This window comes from Sphaerodactylus townsendi, linkage group LG03, assembly GCF_021028975.2.
Source record: "Sphaerodactylus townsendi isolate TG3544 linkage group LG03, MPM_Stown_v2.3, whole genome shotgun sequence".
Classification (NCBI taxonomy): domain Eukaryota; kingdom Metazoa; phylum Chordata; class Lepidosauria; order Squamata; family Sphaerodactylidae; genus Sphaerodactylus; species Sphaerodactylus townsendi.
This window is the reverse complement of record NC_059427.1, coordinates 56,499,531-56,520,945: the sequence shown is the minus strand read 5'-3', so window position 1 is coordinate 56,520,945 and position 21,415 is coordinate 56,499,531. Positions and strand designations below refer to the sequence as shown.

General features: G+C 43.0%; 1 protein-coding gene across 4 annotated transcripts in view; it reads left to right on the top strand.

Annotated features, from left to right (window-relative positions):
- CACNA1D (calcium voltage-gated channel subunit alpha1 D) overlaps positions 1-21,415 on the top strand; it is a 181,938-nt gene that overhangs the window by 148,832 nt on the left and 11,691 nt on the right. For all 4 annotated transcript variants that reach the window (XM_048491394.1, XM_048491393.1, XM_048491391.1 and 1 more), the window contains 3 exons: positions 18,533-18,646; positions 19,265-19,653; positions 20,260-20,286. In XM_048491394.1, coding sequence (XP_048347351.1) covers positions 18,533-18,646; positions 19,265-19,653; positions 20,260-20,286 — 530 coding nt within the window. The remainder of the gene's footprint in view (positions 1-18,532; positions 18,647-19,264; positions 19,654-20,259; positions 20,287-21,415) is intronic.

Genomic DNA, 21,415 nt, shown 5'->3' with positions numbered 1-21,415 from the left:
AGTGGAAAAACCCTTGGTTGGGTATGAAGTTCCAGTTTTCTGCCTTCCTTCTGTTCTTTCGTTATTTGGAAAACAAAGCAGCCTTGACTGGGAAGCCCAGGTAGCACTAGCTCTGGAGCAGCAATTGATTTCCCTCCCTTCTTTCCTTACCAAGCAAAGAGATAAGCCCAAGGCCACTTAACAGCCACTTCAGTTTGATCTGTGTGGACACCAAGCCTTTTACATAATTAATTTTGTCCTTTACAGTCGCATGCGTGAAGTGACACACTTTTGCCTTCCCAGTCTTGGAGCATGAAAGAGAAGACATGTCCAGTAGAAACAGGAGCCTTTCACATCATCCCCAGAAGGCACAAAGAAGATGTGTTTGTTGGAGTTGAGCTAGCTGATTAACACTCTGATCCAGTCTATAGAAAAAGATGTCTAAGGGACAAAGGATTCTGCACCACACACTTACTCCTCACTCTTCAGTGTTTCCTGACCTGCTGGAGCCTAAACCCACTGTTAGCTTCTGCCATATGTTGAGAAAAGGTGGTTATATCTGAATCAAGGAAGAGGTGTGCAGTTGATAGGAAAACAACAGTGCAATTCTAAGGAGTGTTACTGCAATCTAAGCCCATTCTTCTCAATGTGCGTAGAGTGGAGTAACTGCATAGAATTGCACTGCAAGTTATGCTCTAAAAGTGCAAAAAAAAAGGTCTAGTAAGTGCAGCAAGAAGAGTTTCTCTAGATTAGCTAAAAGTATTGCGAAAGGACTTGTAGATCTTTTTGTGGAATCTTCCTCAGAAAGCTGTTTTGATTCATACTCACCAGAATCTATAAGTGTTGAAATCCACAAGGATAAATTTTACTTTGGTAGGAAGAAAATCCTGTTCAGCCCCTGAGAGAGCTGTTTTGAAAAGAAGAGGAACAACCAAATGCAACCATGGAATGCCTTTTGGCTGATGATGGATTTCAAAGGTTCCATTGAAAGCAATATCTCAGGGATCAGCGAAGCCTCAGATGGCTCGCATCTCTCAATTATTTGGCAGAATTCTTAGGGCAGAGTGGCCTGATCCATTCAAAGGCCAGATGCCTTATCACCTAGTTTAAAAAAGCCAAACTTAAGGAGGATGCCCCAGTGGTACACCTATTCTCGACACAGAAAGGTGGCCCTAAAGACCCCTATGATTAAAAAGGAAAAGTACTTGAATGGAATTTTGCACAAGATAATGTTCATTTCATGCCTCATTTTGTATTCACCAACATAGGTCACTTTGGGGCTGCTCTCTGTATATGTACACACCAGTGAACGTCTGGCTGAAGGACAATCTGCTTTCTTGAGAAATTCTTCCCTGGACACTATTCAATGTCTGAGCTATGGCAGCTAATGGAGATATCTCTGGCTGCATAGATGGCATGTCAGTCAAGGTGCCCAGGATCATCCAATTAACATATTTTCAGTAACAAGCTCTTCATAGGATCCAGTATTAATTGCAACAAAAGAAAGGAAGTCCTCCACACAATTGGTTTATGGCACCCCAAGCAATAGCAATCTTATAGTATTGGAAACCGCCAAGTCATAACTATTTGATGTCCCAGGATATAATCTGAATCTGTTCTAGATCTGTTCCAGTTTACCACCTATCAAGTGAAGAGTGGCTAGGATTGTTTGAATGCTTCCAAAGTGGTGTTAAACATCATGCTGGCTTCCAGGAAGCAGTCTTCTCTCAGTCCTCTAAACAGGAAAGACACTTAGGCCGTTTCCGCACGGCCCATTAACGACGGCCTGGGGGCGTTAAAAACGCGACCTGATTCCGCTTCCCTCCCCCCAGGGCGGCGTCAGGCCGCCCTAAACAACAACCCTTTAAAGGGTTGTTGTTGGGGAGGAAGCGTCTTCCCAGCGGCGCTGATGCGTAACAGCGCCGCCCGAAGAGCGCCTGTCTCCGTCTCTGCTTACTCACAGTGTCCTGCGTTGTCCAGCCTCGCTGGGACGCCCAGCGAAGCGGCTCCACGAGGGACACCGTAGCGGAGTGAAGGCCCGGAAAGGAGAAGAGGCGGCTCCGTGCAGAGCCGCCTGCTGTCTGCCGGCCTCCGCTTCGCCTGCTCGCACACTTGCGTGCGAACAGGCTTGCGCCCCCACGCCGCCAGAACTCTTGGCGGCGTGGGGGCGACTGGAGGCCATGCGGAAACGGCCTTAGGTTATTTTGAAGTAGTATAACAAGTAGGACTATATAAGGACCTTAATACTAGCAACCTTGACCATCAGGTTGTTGCCTTTAGTAATATCCTGGGCTGTCATCCCATTGCCACATCTGTTGGTTCCTGAAGGGATTGACACTGAATACTTACTCCACTAACATAGGTTCCATATCTGGAACTTTAAGTCCTCACAGGCACTCACAGGCATCCCCTTTAAACTGTGGCATGAGTTTTGAAACGAGCTCAACATTAAAACAACTTTTTAGTGGCCATTCCCTCAGCTTGCAGATCTCAGAGTTGGCAAGAGTGTACATATTTCACAAAGTAGTAGTTGCTGCTCAGGAATATACCAAAGGTTCTTCAATCCATTCCCACCTAAGTAAAAAAGGAGATTGTTCTTAATATAGACAGGGGACATTCTCCCACTGTTTGAGAATATGTCAGCATGGTTTGGGATCCTAAGAACATGAGGGGGGAGCTGATAACTACTCCTGAGATCTTTTTATACACCTTTCAGATCTAATTCTAATCAGTGGTGGGATTCAAATAATTTAACAACTGGTTGTTTACAAGCACCATTTTAACAACCGGTTCTGCCGAAGTGGTGTGAACCTCCTGAATCCCACCACTGGCTCTAATCCACAAAGAGTCTGTTTTTACCAAAAATTCTCTTTCCACTAGAATAGTGAATTGTGTTGAACTAAGTGGAGTGAAGGTGTCCTCTTGGTTTCCTGGGATCATTCTCTTTAGAAAACAAGAGCTGGCTCTGCTTCCTGAACAGATTGTGGGGTTGGGGGGTCAATTGAAGGTTCTTGAATGCTCTCTGCCTTACTCAGTGAACAAGAATGATGAGAAAATAACAAACAAATAGATTTTGGTACACAGTAAGTTCAAATGCATCATGTTAATATTGTTGAATCCAGCATTCACAATTTAAAATGTGACTACACCTTTAGGAGTTTTTTAAATGCTCTAAGAAAATAATTCGTGTTTCTCCCTTGGGAACACTATACGTGATTCATTGAGTGCAATTATTTCTTAATTGTAACATATGTGTTCTCCATGAAAACCTGACAGATGTCTGACTCTCCAACACCCAGTTTACTGTCACTTTGTGGCAAAACTCTCTGAAAGCGTTTCTCGCGATCGGCCAGGATTTCTTAACATGCGCCGCCAAAGAGTTCTGGCGGCGTGGGCAAGAAGTACAAGCTTCCTTTCGCATGAACGGGCGAAGCCGAAATGAAACCGTGACGAAGTGACGGCTCGCGCATGGAGCCGCCTCTTCCCGATCCGCCCACTCAAATTTTGTGCCTGCGTCGTCGCCTGCTGGGCGTCGTCGCAGCCCATACGCTGCCCTCCGGACCACAGATTCTGAGGTCGGAGGACGAATTATTGACGCCCCAGCGGGCTGCAACATATGGCGGCAACAGAAATAATGAAGCCGAGGAGCTTAGCAGCATCTTCCGGCGGCCTTGAGTTAGCGCAGCGCCGGAAGGCGGCTTCCTCTAACAACAACCCTTTAAAAGGTTGTTGTTTAGAAAGCTGACCTAGCATACGCACGCCCTGAGGGAGGTGGAAGCGCATGATCAGGTCGCCCGCTGCTGCGTTACGCTTAGCGGCAGCAGCCTGTCTGCTAACGGCAGCCTGGGGGCGGCGCTTTTACGCATGGTCAGTCGTTAATGTCAGTCGGGCGGAAACGGCCTCTTATTCTGGAACTCTCTTTATGTGGAAAGAAACACTAAACATAATACACATTTCTGCTGGAAATGTTTAACATTATTAAGGACAAAGTGATCCAAAATACAGGCTGCATTGTAGATATAATGGGAAGTTCAGCTTTTTATGAGTTGAGTCTAGATTACCGTCATGAAACTGGAGGTTGTTAGGCAAGGACTCATCTTGGCTGCTACCACCCAGCTGTGACCAAAGAAGGGAAAGTCAGAAGAATTTGTCACCTTACCAAGGAATCTTCTTGACAGCAGTAAGCCACATCAGGTGCTTCTTAATCTTATTAAAAACTTCCAGTGCAATATCGTGCACTCATCTGAAGTTTATTCCACTAGCAACAATGTGTTTTTTTCAGTGGCAGTGGTGAAGTAACTTTTTGACCTTTAAACCTTTACTCTTGCTTTTTGGGTCACCTGCAATTTCTTTGGAATTAGGTATGACAAGGGATTCTCTGATTCTTTCCTGAAGCAGTCTACAAATATGGGTCAGTCTTCTTACTATGGCGGAAAAAATAATGAAAAACCTTAGTACCCATACATAGGCTTTATTCAACCCTAAAGAAGATTTCTTGACTTTGGCCTTGAATCTCTAGAAGCAAACAATGAGTCAGGATTTCTGATGGATTTGTATTTTCATAGCATTTTTTCTACAGAAGATATATTTCCAGTGTGCTGATATTCTCATCCAGTAGACTTTAATCCACTTTCCCCAGAAGGTCAAATCTACAGTGCCTTACTTAGGATATATTTTGCACGTGTAAATATATTTGAAGTAATCTTTTTGTTCTTTATAATCATATTTAAATGAGGAAGTTAACAGAAATCTTGAAGACCATCAAATATTTTTAGCGTATAGATGGATATAAGCCTTTGCAACTATGGTAGTAATCCAAGCAACCCCATGACTAGTTTCATGCCTGAAATAAAATGTGTATCAATATGTCTAATTCTCAGAGTGGCCAGATCAGTGGATTGTTAAATTCAGAGACTGGAGCCATGAACACACAAGAACTTTCTGCAAACCTAAAAAATGTTCCAGATTTGCAGAAAAACAGAGTGGATCTGATTTAAATCAACTTGATTAATCATTGTTGCAGTGTTTGCATTTTGCGCACATGCCTGCCTTACCCATAGGTAGAGGAACCTCATTAAAATATTCCCAAACTGGATCTCTTTTACAGCCCTCTACCATCATAGATTTTCTCCTTCAGGGAGAGAACCTCAGGCTATATACACAAAGATCCCAAGGCTTAGGTTTCATTTTCATTTTTACTGCTTGCCCCACCCTTGTCACATTTACTCCTTGTGCAGATCTATTCCACTCCAAATCATCTTCTATTCAATCATCTTGAAATGTATCACTTTATATTTATTTAATTATTTATAGTTTATATTTGCTATACTGCCCACCCTTGGAGGGCTCTGGGCAGTGTACAATCTAAAACAACCAATAAAACGTCGTAAAACATTACGTTTCTAAAAACATATTTCAAATCTTACAACAGCTGACACATGCCGAACAACTCTACAAACTGAAGTAATCATGATCAATATCTCTTTCAGTATAGGGAATGGCACACCCATCAGTGGCTGTCTCCCCAAAAGGCCCAGCAAAACAGCTCTGTTTTGCAGGCCCTGCGGAACTGTTCAAGGTCCTGCAGGGCCCAGATGGTCGGAGGCTGAGTGTTCCACCAGGCTGGAACCAGGGCACTGAAGGCCCTGGCCTGGGTGGAGTCCAGCTACATCATAGAGGGGCCATGGACCATCAGCAAATTTGCCTCTGCAGAGCGCAGAGGCCAAGTGGGGAGGATACGGTCCCATAGATATGATGGCCCCAGACCGCGGACTGCCATAAAGGCAAGTACCAACACCTTAAGAACATAAGAACATAAGAACAAGCCAGCTGGATCAGACCAAAGTCCATCTAGTCCAGCTCTCTGCTACTCGCAGTGGCCCACCAGGTGCCTTTGGGAGCTCACATGTAGGATGTGAATGCAATGGCCTTCTGCGGCTGTTGCTCCCGATCACCTGGTCTGTTAAGGCATTTGCAATCTCAGATCAAAGAGGATCAAGATTGGTAGCCATAAATCGACTTCTCCTCCATAAATCTGTCCAAGCCCCTTTTAAAGCTATCCAGGTTAGTGGCCATCACCACCTCCTGTGGCAGCATATTCCAAACACCAATCGCACATTGTGTGAAGAAGTGTTTCCTTTTATTAGTCCTAATTCTTCCCCCCAGCATTTTCAATGAATGCCCCCTGGTTCTAGTATTGTGAGAAAGAGAGAAAAATTTCTCTCTGTCAACATTTTCTACCCCATGCATAATTTTATAGACTTCAATCATATCCCCCCCTTAGCCGCCTCCTCTCCAAACTAAAGAGTCCCAAACGCTGCAGCCTCTTCTCATAGGGAAGGTGCTCCAGTCCCTCAATCATCCTTGTTGCCCTTCTCTGCACTTTTTCTATCTCCTCAATATCCTTTTTGAGATGCGGCGACCAGAACTGGACACAGTACTCCAAGTGCGGTCGCACCACTGCTTTATATAAGGGCATGACAATCTTTGCAGTTTTATTATCAATTCCTTTCCTAATGATCCCCAGCATAGAGTTTGCCTTTTTCACAGCTGCCATGCATTGAGTTGACATTCCCATGGAACTATCAACTAAGACGCCTAAATCCCTTTCCTGGTCTGTGACTGATAGCACTGACCCCTGTAGCGTGTATGTGAAGTTTGGATTTTTTTGCCCCTGTGTGCATCACTTTACATTTTGCTACATTGAACTGCATTTGCCATTTCTGAGCCCACTCACCTAATTGATCAAGGTCCGCTTGGAGCTCTTCGCAATCCTTTGTGGTTCTCACCACCCTACATAATTTGGTATCATCTGCAAACTTGGCCACCACGCTACCCACCCCTACTTCCAGGTCATTTATGAATAAGTTAAAGAGCACTGGTCCCAAAACGGATCCTTGGGGGACACCACTCCCGTCATCTCTCCATTGTGAGAACTTCCCATTTACACCCACTCTTTGTTTCCTGTTTCTCAACCAGTTTTTAATCCATAGGAGGACTTCCCCTCTTATTCCTTCATTGCTCAGTTTTCTCAACAGTCTCTGGTGAGGAACTTTGTCAAAAGCCTTTTGGAAATCCAAGTAGACAATGTCCACCGGTTCACCCCTGTCCACATGCCTGTTTACACCCTCAAAGAACTCTAGTAAGTTTGTAAGACAGGATTTGCCTCTGCAAAAGCCATGCTGACTCTTTCTCAGCAGGTCTTGCTTTTCTACATGTTTTATAATTTTATCTTTAATGATAGATTCCACTAATTTACCTTGAAAGTGATCCAGTATTCAATTGGGAGCCAATGCAGGCGGCACAAAATGGGGGAGATGTGATCACACATAGTGCTGGACCAATTTCAATTTTTGGATCAACCACAAGGGAAGGCCCGTGTAAAGCGAGCTGCAATCGTCTAACCTGGAGGTGACCATGGCATGGATCACTGTGGCTAGGTCAGTCTGGGCGAGATAGGGGGCCAGATATCGAGCTTGGCGTAGGTGAAAAAACACCAGTTGGGCCATACAGGTCACCTGGGTCTCCACAGATAGAGATGAGTTCAAGTGAACTCTTGAGTCTATGAATAGAGGAAGTCACTGAAAGGGAGACTCCCTCTAGCAACACCGCCTGAAATCCCACAGCTCCCCCTTCGTGACCCACCCACAGGACCTCCATCTTTGATGGATTTAGTTTTAACTTGCTTAGCATCAACCAACCAGTGACCACCTTCAGACAATGCTAGAGAGCCACAGAGCAGTGACCGGCCCGCCCTCCATGAACAGAATGAGCTGAGTGTCATCTGCACACTGATGACAAATCAGCCCAAAGCTACGCGCCAGCTGAGCAAGGGGTCGCATATAGATGTTAAATAAAAATGGGGACAGGAGAGCCCCCTGCAGCACTCCACAATGAAGCGGCATCACAGGGACACCCTATCCCTGCACCTCACTTGCTGACTCCGACCCCTGAGGCATGAGGTAAGCCATTGCAAGGCCAGACCCCTGAGGCAGCTAGGTGGTGGGTCAAAAGGTCATGGTCAACCATATCAAATGCTGCAGTAAGATCTAACAACACCAGCAGCAGTCAAGTTGGACACGGAGTCTATCTGTGATAGTGGTAAGGACAGTCTCCGTTCCATGCCCAGCACGGAATCTGGACTGGAAGGGATCGAGTATTTTAGCGGTAAGGGGTTGGTTCCTTGTATATAGATTTAGAAAGAAACTATGGGATTAAGGTCTTTTTCTCAACTTTGGAAGTTTATTTGTTTTTGCTGTGAAGAAACGTGTTATCTTTGCAGACACAAATTCAGTTTTAAGAACTGCAACATATGTGATAATATTTTGTAGATAGAAAAATTGCCCAAAACAATCTTATAGAAACCTCTGTATGAACATGATATTGTGAATGGATTAATTGAATTCATTTACCAAAAATATAAACACTTCAATCTCATGCTACATACTTAAAAACTAATCCTTATTCCATGATGAATAGCCTTTGGATTAAAGGGTATTTTAAATAGTAAACTATCTTTTTCCCATCAAAAAACATTTTATTTAAAAAATCAAATTTAAATTAAAAATATGACTTTTTATCTTTTAAAATAATTGAAGCTGAAATCTTTTTTTTAATTGTGGAGTTAACCCCCTAACAACAGAAGTGATGCTTGTACTTTTAAGAAATTAATGCCTGCAGTTGCTATTGCTAGGCAAGCACACAGTATTGCCAGCCTTCTAGCCTTGGTTTTTGTCAGTAAAAGGGTTCTTTTCAAGGCTGTTTGGGTTTTTGAAGGACTCATCTGGTCCAGATCTAACAGCAACCAGTAAGCAGCGATATTTCATGCAACTTGCATGACTCACAGGATTGGCTGCTTGTTACTGATATGATCTATAGCAGCTATCCCATGACAGTAATATGTGCGGTGGTTAGAGACTCATACTAGGATTTAGGAGATCCAGGGTCAACTCTCTAGCTATGAAAACTGACTTTGGATCAGTTTCACATTCCTAGCTTAACCACCTTATAGGGCTATGATGAAGAGAAAATAGAAAACAATGGCATCTGTTTCGGGTCCTCACTGGAGAGAAAGGTAGTGTATATAGAGGAATTAATAAATAATAGTATAGCTAAAGATGGAGGCTGTTAAAAAGCAAGTTGATTGGTGCGAAGGAGACAAGAAAGCATGGAAAATTTAGGGTGTGGAGTGGCCAAGAGAAGAAAGGAACCAGTATGGGTAAAGGGATGCAGCAGAAACAGGTGCTTGCAGCTTTCTCCAAACAACAAATGGGTTCAACCTGGCCACTGACCCCACACAAGTGGGCCAAAGTTTTCCATAGTAGAGGCTGCTAGGAGGAGGGAAGGAAGACAAACTGAAGATGGGCCGATAAAGATTCACCGTGCCGCCCACCATTGGCTGAGTTGTTCCCAGGGCCGTTTCCTCTGCTTGCATCACAGGTAGCTGCTATTTCAGCTTGTAAAGTACACTAATAAACTTAGTTTTTCCTGCAGATGATGTGTACATGTCATTTTTCCATTTTTTTTTGCTTTCAATGAAGTGTCTCACAAAAAAAATGGGAAAACAACATGTGCACATCATCTGCAGGGAAAACTAAGTTTATTTGTATACTTTGTAAGCTGGAATAGCTGCCTGCAATGCAAGCAGAGAAAACAGCCCAGGGAACAACTCAGCTAATGGTGGGCGGCACAGTGAATCCCTGGCGCAACAGAAAATGGTGGGTGCAAGCTGTGGAGAAATGGAAAGTGACAGCTTGCAGATCAGGCAGGAGAAAAAAACTTGCTTTCTCCTCACATACTGTATTTGTCCTCGTTGTCCAAACAAAAAATGAGGAAACACTTTTTAAACAGACATCCCCATGATGTCTTCTTTGTGTTGTGCAGAAAGAACCTTAGACTGATAATTGAAAATCAATTAACATTTCAAAATCTTAAAGTTTGACTGGCACTGTAATTCTTTTTATCACTGCCTACGAAAAGTGTGAGCTTTGCAAATTAGGATGAATTGTTCTTCCGCAAAAGTTGAGTGCCTGATTGCCTGGTTCCCTTTTTGTCCCTTTTACTGAACAAGAACCGGCTGGTATTAGACATCTGTCATTCTTTCCTACTCTTCCTCTTAAGTATATTACAGAGACTCCCCCGCCTCATTCTCTTGTTAAAAAAGGAACAGAAAGAGGCCTGAAATTCTCCCTCTCAGGATACAAGAGCTGCAGATATGGACTAGATCACTGTCTGAATTTAAATAGTGTAGTCACTCACATGAATTGTAATGTGAAGTAATATGGATATTTTATTCTCAGTACTTTTTTGTGGGAGTGAATTTTGAAGTCTGTTAATCAACCCACCCCACCCCCACCCCACATGTTGTAATACGTGCTAAGGTTGTCCAGAGCCCCTAGAGGATGGGGCGGTATAAAAGTTTAATAAATAAATAAATAAATAAATAAATATAGGCCAAGGCTGGCAGAGGAGAGGTGCAAAACAAAGGTCTGGTGGCACTGTTAACATTAATTTATATCAGTATGAGTTTTTGTGAGTCACTGTGCACTTCCTCGGATATGCAGAGAAAAATCGAACAGAATTCTATTTAAAAAGAATATGAAGGGATGAGACAGAGAAGCAAGTGAATTCTGTCTTGAGTTTTTCACTTTGTATATGTACATATCTGAGGAAGTGAGCTGTGTGATTCATGAAAGCTCATATCGAACAAGATGTTGTTAGTCTTTAAGGTGCCACTGGACTTCTGCTTTGTCTTACAGCAGTCTAACACTGTTACCCCTTTGCAATCATAGAACTCAAGCAGAAAGATTATATTGGAACTTTCTTCTGATTCACATTTTATGAGTTTCATTCCCTTATTAATGTGGTATTGTCAATTTGCCATACAGTCTGGTTTCAAGATAGAAGCCCGGATTCAAAATGGGCCAGTATCTCAGAAAATAAAATGATAAAGATCGCTTCCACCTGAAAGTTTTGTTTCTTCCCCCTGGAGCATACACATGGCCTCATATCCTAATTGTCCAGTTTTGGAGTCTTCCTCTGTTTTTTGTTGTGATTTTTCTTGCTTGCAGTCAAACCACATGTACATGCTACATGGACTAAGTACACATTTTAAAATCCCACCAACATCAACACTATTTTCCTTGTTTAGCTTCTCAACCCTTCTCAACTTCTCAACCCTTCTCAACCCTTAGACATGGTCTCCTTTTCTTTCTGTCATCAGAGGATTTTCTGGCTTTTTTCTTTGGTATATCTTTTATAGCATTATAACAATCTGTCTAGTAAATCCTTCAAATGACAAGCTATCTTTTAAAAAATATAATAGGTTTTACTTTGTGCTTTTAATCTGTGTTTATTTGTTCTTAATCTGTGCACTTGTTTTTTTATTTGTAATCATTTTAGTTTTAGTTTTTACCATTCATGCTTGTTTTTATCATATGGATGGCTTTTGATTATTGTGTCCTTGCAACATGTTGTTGCACTGTTAGCTTTCTTGAGTCTTAGAAGAGAAGGTGGGATACAAATGTTTTAAGTAAACAAACACTATCGCAATATACTGAACACCAGTTTTTAAAAGTTTTCCCAAAGCCCTCCAGTAGTGGTTGAAAATGGCAGTAGTGAGGCCCAGAGGCGTATCTAGGGAAAATGTGGTACAAAATCTGTTTTCCGCCCCCCACCCTATGGGTGGCAACCCTCCTCCCCCATGACCAGACAACATGTGTATGGACCCGAGGGGGAAGGAGGAGGGGTGCCCATCCTTGAGTAAGGCCAGCACTGTGAGAGTTACATGACAAGGGCCTCGGGAGGTGGCAGTTATGGGACAGCAGGGTGGCAGTGAGAGGGTCACCTTAGGAAAGAACAAACAACCCGCCCCAGCAGTGAGAGAGCTGGGAGGGGGGGGACAGAGCCCGCAGCACTCTCAGAGCCCTTAGGAGAGAAGAGGACTCCCATCCTAGCAGTGAGAGAGCTGGTGGGGGCGGGGAGTGGAGAACTATTGAGACGCTGGGGCTTGGATTGAGAATTAAGGGAAAGATCTGGACCGGCCAAAGGGCTTGGACTGAGAACTTAAGGGAAATACTATTTGGTAGCATCACTAAGGAAAAGATCTGATTGCACTTATCACATTGCTTTGAAAATTTTTGGAAAGGTTATTAGGGTAGGTTTAAGTTATGAGTTGGGGGTTAGTTAAGGGATGGTAGTTGGGGTCATTAGGGTAGTTTAGCTAGTTAGAATAGTGTTTGTTACTTTCTTCCTTTCATAGGCTTCTGTTCCTTAGTAGATAGGTTTTCTTATTGTTATTGTTTACTCATTGGTAATATCTGGGGGTAGGTTTCAGGTGCACCGTAAGATAGTGGTAGGGATTAGTTTTCAGTGCACTTGTTAAGTTATTAGACTAGGCTGCTGACTTTATTGTTGTTCCCCCTGGGAGGCCATGGGGGGTCTGGAGATTCCAGTGATTATTGGGCAGGGGAGGTATGGTGGTAGGCCCAGGCCATATGAGAGATGCAGAGTGAGATATGGCAGTGCTCGCTCTCTGTCTGACCTCCGGCCTATCCCTCAAGATGTGGGTTGTGGGATTGGAGCTGTGTACTTTGTTCCGCAGTTGGTATTGATGAATGCAAAGTCAATAAATAATAAGACCGCTGTTCTCTGCAACTTTTTCAGGGAACAAGCTGTGAACCTTGCATGTATCATGGAGACCTGGGTGAGAGAGGGCAATGGTTGTGGTGTGTGTGGCGATGATCATCCGAGGGCCGGGGTGGTAGTGTGGCGATGGTCATCTGAGATTCTATCTCCTTTCAGACATCCCCTGTTCCACTGATTGAAGGAATAGAGTGCTTGGGCCTCCATTGGGATTCCTTGGAGAGGTTGGCTGTTCTGCTAGTGTACTGATCACCTAGCGCACCAGCAGACAGTCTGGCACGATTCCTGGAGGTGGTTGCTGACTGGGCGTTGGGGTTCCCTGACCTGATAGTGCTGGGGGACTTCAACATCCATGTTGATTCAGCCTTTTCTATGGTGGCAGCGCTCCTAGTGTCATCCATGGCGATGCTGGGTCTCTCCTTAGTAAACATCAGGTCTTCCACCTATCAAGGAGGCCATATTCTTGACCAGATCTTTATGGCGGGTGTGCATGTGGTCCTATCAGCTGTTGTTAGAGTGCCATGGTTTGACCACTGCGTCCAGAGGGTCCAGATCGATACTGCCATGTCCCCCTGTCTAGGTGACAGGTGTATTTGGGCCTGCTTATGGTGGCTAATGGATCCAGAGGGATTTCAGAATATCCTGCAGGATGCTTCCCCCTCTGGCTCCCCACTGATGGTAGAGAGCTGGGATTCCAGACTCTCTGAAGCCATCAAGAAAGTTGCTCCAAGATGTCCTATCCCTGACCGTCTCAAATCGGCTCCCTGATATACCAAGGAGCTGAGGAAGATTAAATGGGAACTGAGACAACTTGAACAAGTGTGGTGGTGAGTCCATGACAAAGAGACAAGACGCTCGTATAGGATGCTTAAGAAATCCTACAAGAGAGCAATGAAGGAGGCAAAGAAATTCATCGCGGCTGCTAGCTCACGCCCAGCGCAATTATTTAATGTGATTCGAACATTCACAACCATGTCTATTGGTCCCAAAAATAATGAATGGGCATTTACCTGTGAGGTTTTTGCGAGCTTTTTTGCAGATAAAATCTTGTCTCTCTGCCAGGCTCTTTCGGGCCCCGATTGATACAATAAGGGAACTGAAGGTCCCTTGCCCGTCTTTTGGTCCTAGTTTTAACTATTTCAGCTTGCTTCCTCCCTCTGAGATAGACAGGCTTCTGTCAGTGGTTAGAGCTACCACTTGTCCTTTTGACCTGTGCCCTCCTGGCTAGTGAAAGCTTGTGGGAAGGAGCTGAGGAGCCACCTGTTGGGTATTATCAATGGCTATCTTGAGCAAGGCAGTTGATCCCCTATCTCTCTGATCTGGCTACAGTGATTCATGCAATGGTCACCTCCAGGTTGGATTATTGTAACTCTATGCTGCCCTGCCCTTGAATCTAATCCAGAAGTTGAAACTTGTTCATCATGCAGCCACAAGGCTTCTAGCCGGAGCCTCGAGTAGGGACCATATAACACCTGTCCTCTTCCATCTGCACTGGCTGCCTATCGAGTACCAGGCTATTTTCAAGGTTTGGGTTTTGACCTTTAAGGCCTTGAGCAGTCTTGTACCTGCATACCTCAGGGACAGCCTCTCCCCATACTGCGCTAGTAGGCCCCTCTGCTCCTCGGAGGGGAACCTCCTGGAAATCCCTGGCCCAAAAACTATCCAGCTGTCCAAGGCCTCTTTGGTTCTGGCCCCTACCTGGTAGAATATGCTTCCCTCTGAGATCAGGACCCTGTGGGACCTGAATTGTTTCTGCAAAGCCTGCAAAGCAGAGCTACTCCACTGTGCTTTCCCTGGGCTAACATCTTTTCCTGGCGTTCTGGGGGGAGGGGAAGGGTGGGATATATTAAAATGTATAAGTTGCCATCTGAATTTGTGTTTTAGTATTGATTTTAAATATTTTAATCTACTATGATTTTATTGTGAGTTATAATGTTGTTGCCTGTGGAAAGGAAGCTGTGAGGAAAAGTGCTGTGTGGATGCTGTGCTGTCACTACTAATTCAGAGGCAATTGCTACAGCAGTAGGAACTTCATAGAGAATCTTTGCTGTGTGGAAATAGCCATAGTCTTTTAAAAAAGACAGAATGGAAGGTAAGGTCTGTGATAATATTGTAGTGTATCTAGCCTTCACATAAAGGCAAAGCTGAAACGCAAAGGAAAATTACCACCACACATTTTGGACAAAGTAACGTTGCCTGCCTAAGTACATTTTGGTAGATTGTGTGGCTGTCTGTTTATCAGGCACAAAATGATCCCTTTGTAGTAATATTTCTGACACAGGGATGCTTCATCATTTTATGCTTCATCTATGTACAGCTGTCCTCCCCGGCCTACCTGGGGGAGAGCAGGAGCAGGCCTTCAGGGAGGCCGGGGGGGGGGGGAGGACTTGGTGGCAGGCAGCTTGGGTGGGCACCGTGGTGGTAGGCTGGCTGTAAATTGTGTTTTTCAGCTCAGATAAAACTAAGGTGACCAGATGGTCACCTTTGTGAGCCGGGACGGAGAGGCGGCTGGGCGAGCGCGCGCACGCATGCGCGGCCGCAGCAGCGCACGGGCTTCTGGGGCTCGCCGTTTGCCGCCCTGTGACAGAGCGGCAAACAGCAAGCCCCAGAAGGCCATGCGCTCCTGCGGCCGGGCGCACGGGAGGCTGCCGCACTGCCTTGTGCCCCCAAGGCAGTGCAGCAGCCTCCCCACAATCAGGACAATTTGTAGAACCCGCGGGATGCAGGACAAATTGTCCAAAGGCGGGCCGGTCCCGCCAAAAGCGGGACAGCTGGTCAGCCTAGATAAAACCCAAATCAAATATGCTCATTTGCCAAAATTTGAGGAGAAAATATGCAAATCTATATCACATCAGATACGTGAATGTTGAATACATGTATCTTTATCACATACTCCCTCCAAAGCCATTCATTTGACTGTTGCTCTTTTGGAACATATTGCTGTAAAGGTGGTTCACAAAAATATAAATGTCACCATCTAGGCAATAATGAAATATAGTATCTAATTTTTCAAAATCCAGGAAAACAGCAAGAAAAGTTATTAAAAGAACAGCCTCCAGAAATTATTTGAAATCAATGATTTGAACAAAACCAGTCTGTTTTATATCACCAACAAGCTTAGAATGGCATACATGATTCCTTTCTCCTCTATTTTATTTTCATTATAACCTTGGGAGGTAAATGAATCTGTGAAACAGAAACAGGCCCAAGATTAACCAGTGATTTTCATGGCTGAGTGGAAATTTGAAACTATGCCTATGTAATGATAACATAAAACTCTAATAGCGCCATCCTTCAATAGACTTAGAAGTTTGTGACTCTGCTCTCACCTAAACCAAAAGCATGGTGGAAGAGAGGTAAGTTTGTTGCCTTCCTATAAAATGCAACAGAAGGTACTTTTTGTGCATCATAATCTGAAATGTAGTTTACTGTCCGTTAAATCTCCAGCAGTGGTGGCAGAATTTTACCAGAAAATCTTACGATTCAGGCAAGTTCACTCTGGAAAAGATGGTCCTTAGATATTCTGATCCCAAATAATTAAAGTTCAAAATCAGTAATGTGAATTGCATCTGGAAATGAATTCATAACCAGTCTAACTGGATCAATATATTATTTTGAATTTGGGTCATCATTTTGAAATCAGAGCACCTAATAAATTGTCAGGATCACTTTCTCAAATCTATGAATCCTGAAAAATAAATCAGGAAAAACATGAATACCTCCTGTATAATTTTGCAAATGGCTTCTATAAGCCTCAGTTCTAACCCAAATATTTAGTGGACTTGAGAAGGCATAGAACTAGCAACCTTTGACGAGTAAGGTAGCCAATGAATAATTTTGCTTGGGCTATGCTATTTTTTAATTGGAAAGAACTTATAGTATAACTATACTTTGTTCCACTGAAAGATGAAAGTTCAGCTGTATATTGAGAGCCAGTGTGGTGTAGTGGTTAAGAGCAGATGCACTTGGTTCCCAAATGGAAATAAGATGGCGCCCGGCTGGCTGTGAGGGATGTTCTGTTCTGTAAACATTGAGTTTTCTTTTACTTTCTCCCTTCTCTAACTGTTAATGCAAGCATTTGTCTTGTTCTACAAGCATCTGACTTTAATGCTGGAAGACTGTTTTTGCTGGCCCATATCTATTTGTGGCTTTTGGACAGATAACTTACTTGAAAACAAACACTCTGCTCTGCCCTGACAATTTAACAGTCCCTTGTAACTCTTGATTTTTTACAACACTTTGCTGGCACTCTAATGTGAAGAACCGGGTTTGATTCCCTGCTCTGCCACTTGAACTGTGGAGGCTTATCTGGTGAACTAGATTAGCTTGTGCCCTCCAACACATGCCAGCTGGGTGACCTTGGGGTAGTCACAATTCTTTGGAGCTCTCTCAGCTCCACCCACCTCATCGGGTGTTTGTTGTGAGGGGGGGAAGGGAAAGGAGTTTGCAATCCCCTTTGAGTCTCCTTACAGGAGAGAAAGGGGGGATATAAATCCAACTCTTCTATATTTATCCACCACATGCTGGACCTCCTTAGTCATAGAATGTTCCGCTTGGATCCTAGTACCTACCTAGTTCTCCCCTGGCCCCTTCCAGTCACCTTTTGCTGTCTCCCCTTCCCCTTTAAGAGGCTGGGCATGGGGTGCTGTGGCATGAAACTGACTGTGGACAATTTCAGCTATCTGTGGCTGCCTGTGTGCTCCCTCTCATACTCCTGCTCCCCCCGCCAGCCAAGTCTTGCTGCTGCTGCCGCCACTGCCTCCCACTTTATCAGCAAGGCAATCCCCCCTGCCAGGTTCCTGCTTTCCCCACCTCCCAAGCCTTGCTGCCACCACTGCTTCCCACCTTGTTGACAAGGTGGCCTGAAGATTCCTTCCCCCAGTCCCCACCCACCGATCCATGTGTAAATATGGACAGGATAATGGTTTTGACAAAGGCAGTGCTTAAAAATGAATGATAATTCTTATATTCATTCAGAACTATTTTCTGATGTGGAAGCATTTTTTTTTCTTCCACCACACCCCAACTGACTACATTTTAATCTTTCATTGGAACAAAGTATAGACTACATGTTGGAACTCTGTGATCAGGTTCTCTTGCATTTTTCACCACAAAAGTTAATAATAGCTGCAGGATGAATTGGGTAATACAGATGATTAGGTCATAATTCCTCTGCATCACAATGTTTTTTGTACTGTTACTGTATTTTTTCAGAACTCATTTTTTAAACTTAAAGTGTAATTTCATTGCCTGCCAACCTGTATGGCATTTACCAAACCCAGTTGAGACTTCCAAGAGATACTGTCCCTTTACGTTGTTTCTTCCTCTCTTCTGTTTAAAGCAGCTTTCTCTTCTTAGCCTCATTATTTACTACCTGTTAACTGCAGGTGTGGATACCTGGCATTCTTGAATTGTTCATTAATTCATCTAATATAGCACAATATTGTGGATCTGTTTTATTCCCTCTTGTAGCTGATAGTGAAAGAGGAAAACCTTCAACAGCGGAAGAAGGTTGTAATGTGGAAGCAAACTAAATCTTTCCCCAGAAGCTGCAATTTATATTCTGGAGAGAAGTATTGTGTATCATATTGGTGCCTTTAATTCCACCAGTAGCAAGGGGGACGAGGTTTAAAATCTGGAAGACAGTGGGGAAGAAAGTATCATGGCCCCAAGCCAGTTCAGGGAGCATCAGTACTGTTACTAACTTTTAAAATCAAAAGGAAATTCTAATCCCAAGTGTATAATCTAGTTTGACCTTAAAATCATCAGGAATGAAACAAGGCAATGACGTGTTAGTGTCAGAACAAAATAACTATACAGAAACACTATTAACAGCAATCCCTTAACTGTGCTGAATCAGAGATAAAAAAATAATTGTTTTTAATGGATTATGTTTATGTTATGTCCTTAGGCTGGGCTAAGGACACTTCATGATATTGGTCCTGAAATTCGGCGAGCTATATCCTGTGATTTGCAAGAAGATGAACCTGAGCAAAATCACCATGAGGAAGAGGAAGTATATAAAGTAAATAACAAACTGTCTGTTCAGTTCCCTTCACTTTCTGAATTTACAGCCTTGTGCTTAAATTATCATTTTTGTTCTACAGAAGTATGAGGTTGTTTTCAAGCGATGCCTCTTTCTGTAGCCTGTCTCTTGTATGAATGAGAAAATTGGAACAATGTATAATTTTTAGGAGTGTTAGACTTATACCATCTGCTTCTGGCACTGCCTGAAATTTATGCTAACATGTTTAAGAAAATCTAAGATGATGGCATCTTATTAAAACATGATGGACAGGAATAATAATGTAAACAGTATAGAATTTAATTGAATTCTAAGATCTTTATTACACTCATACTTTTTATAAAAGAATCATTATAAAATGTGGAGACCTGTAACAGATAGGGTTAAATAAGGGTGAATTAAATTCTGCAAATGTTCTATAGTCCATGTAAAAGGACTGTGAACAAACAAAAGGCATTGTGAGGTAGCTGCCATGATAATGGGTATCCCCATGCCATTTTAAAACACCTTATTTTAAAACTTGGCATTTTGAGTGTGTAGCAGCTTAATAGAAAGAAACAAGCTGGATCTTCACAATGCATTCTATTCATTAAGTGGCTATTAACTTGTACATTACAGAGAAATGGCGCCCTGTTTGGAAATCATGTAAACCATGTTCCCAATGATACAAGAGATTCATTTCAGCAGATCAATACCACACAGCGTCCACTACATGTCCAAAGGCCATCAATTCCATCTGCAAGTGAGACTACTGAGAAAAATGTGCATCCTTCAACAGGAAATTCTGTATTCCATAACCATCATAGTCATCACCATCATCATCATCACAACTCAATAGGGAAGCATGTTCCAAATTCAACAAATGCTAACCTCAATAATGCCAACATGTCCAAAGTGGTGAATGGAAGACATACAAGCACTGGAAGCCATGAGAATATGACTGAAACAGGCCACCGCTCACATTCCAGAAGGAATCGTCATGAAAAACGTAGATCTTCCAATCGCAGGTAAACCACTGTATTAATTTGGGCTCAGTAAATTCTAAATCCAAATCATATTCTTATATATAATGTATATGCTCTTGAACCGAACTGAATATTGAGCTTCATCAGTGTGCATATGTGCATCAATATTTTCAATGCTGGACCAGTCTTTGAGTTTATATTTGTTTCATTTGAACACTTCTCCATTCTTATCTTTCTTGCTTTAGTCTAATTCCCAGGTTGATTGTAACACAGCATCATACAATCCAACATGATTCACATGTTGGAATTTTTATTTTTAGAACATAACAGTTCGCTTATAAGGAAATTTCTCCCCATTCTCTTGGACTTGGATCAATAAATAAAAGATAATTATGAAGTTAGAGAAGAAGATGTATCCCCACTTAGGTCAGATTAATTCAACATGAATAGTTTGTTGAGCACTATAGTAGACAATCAATTTTTTTTTAAAAATGGTTTTTTAAAATTAAATGAACAGATGGAGTTATGGTTTACATTAAATGCAGTTGTTTTCTTCCTTGACCAAGTATTATAGAACTAATTTTAACCTCAGTTCATTAGTGTTAATTAGACTTTTTTCTCTTCCACATTGTTTCCATTCTTGGACAGATCTCGCTATTATGAAGCTTATATTAGGTAAGTACATACTGTATGCAGTGTACATTTGATTTGCTGATGCACCATCCAAAGACTTGCAGGGATTTTTTAAAAAGTCTGTGTGAGAAGACACTGTTAGTAGAAACTTCAGAAACCAAAATGGCCTGACAGGAGTCTATGCTTGAAGGACCATCTCTTTTAAAATGGACTCTTTTGCTGTTCTCAGAGCCTTTTGTCTGTCCCTGCTTGCAGGCTTATTACATCAGGCATTTCTCAATCTTGAGGTTTTTGTAGTCTATCACGTTATAGATACTAGTTATCCCCAAGCTACCTGGCAAGCTTCATGTCAGCATAGACATCAAACCAGGGTCTCCCAGCTCCTAGTTCAGCACTAGGGGTTTCTATCATTAGGTGTTCCCTGCAAGACACTGGGGGATAATAATTGCTGATTAGGTCATACCCCGCTGGCCAACTTGTGAGTCATATCCTGACCAAAACCACTGTGTATTTTAATATACAAAAAGGAGAAGAGGGTGGGAATATAGACAGAAAGTCACAAAGAGGCCAGAGAGTAAATTATGACCATACCAAAGTTTATAATTGTGCAGATCATAATAGGGATGAAAAGTTTGTCCACAATTACAAATAAAGCCCACAATGTATTGTCAAAGGCACCAGTGAAGATGCCAGCCACAGGTGCAGGCGAAACATTAGGAACAAGATCTACCAGACCATGGCCACACAGCCCAGAAAGCCCACAACAACCAGTAGAACCCACAATGCTGCCAGCTTGCCCTTTTTTCATCCCTGCTGGTAGCCACGCGTCACTCTCCAACATTTCCCCCTTCCCAGACCTCTGGAAGGAGTAGGCATTCAAGACCAGATAAAGATTTCAGCTGCAGAGGTGCAGTAGCTTTTAAGGACAAGACACTAGTGTGAAGCATCAAGTGCTGCTGGACATTCTGAGAAATGGAGCAGCCCATGTTTCCGAGCTTAAAAAATTGACCTATTTCACAAGTTCTCTGGTAGCAATGGAGGTCCAGTTGGAGAGTTCTTGTCTCTGCCACAAACTGCCTCTGTCCACCAGCTTTCCCAACCAAAGTTCACTGGGTTAATTTTTGGAAAGGACAGCTCCCCTCAGTGCAGGTTTCTTTCTATTAATGTTTAG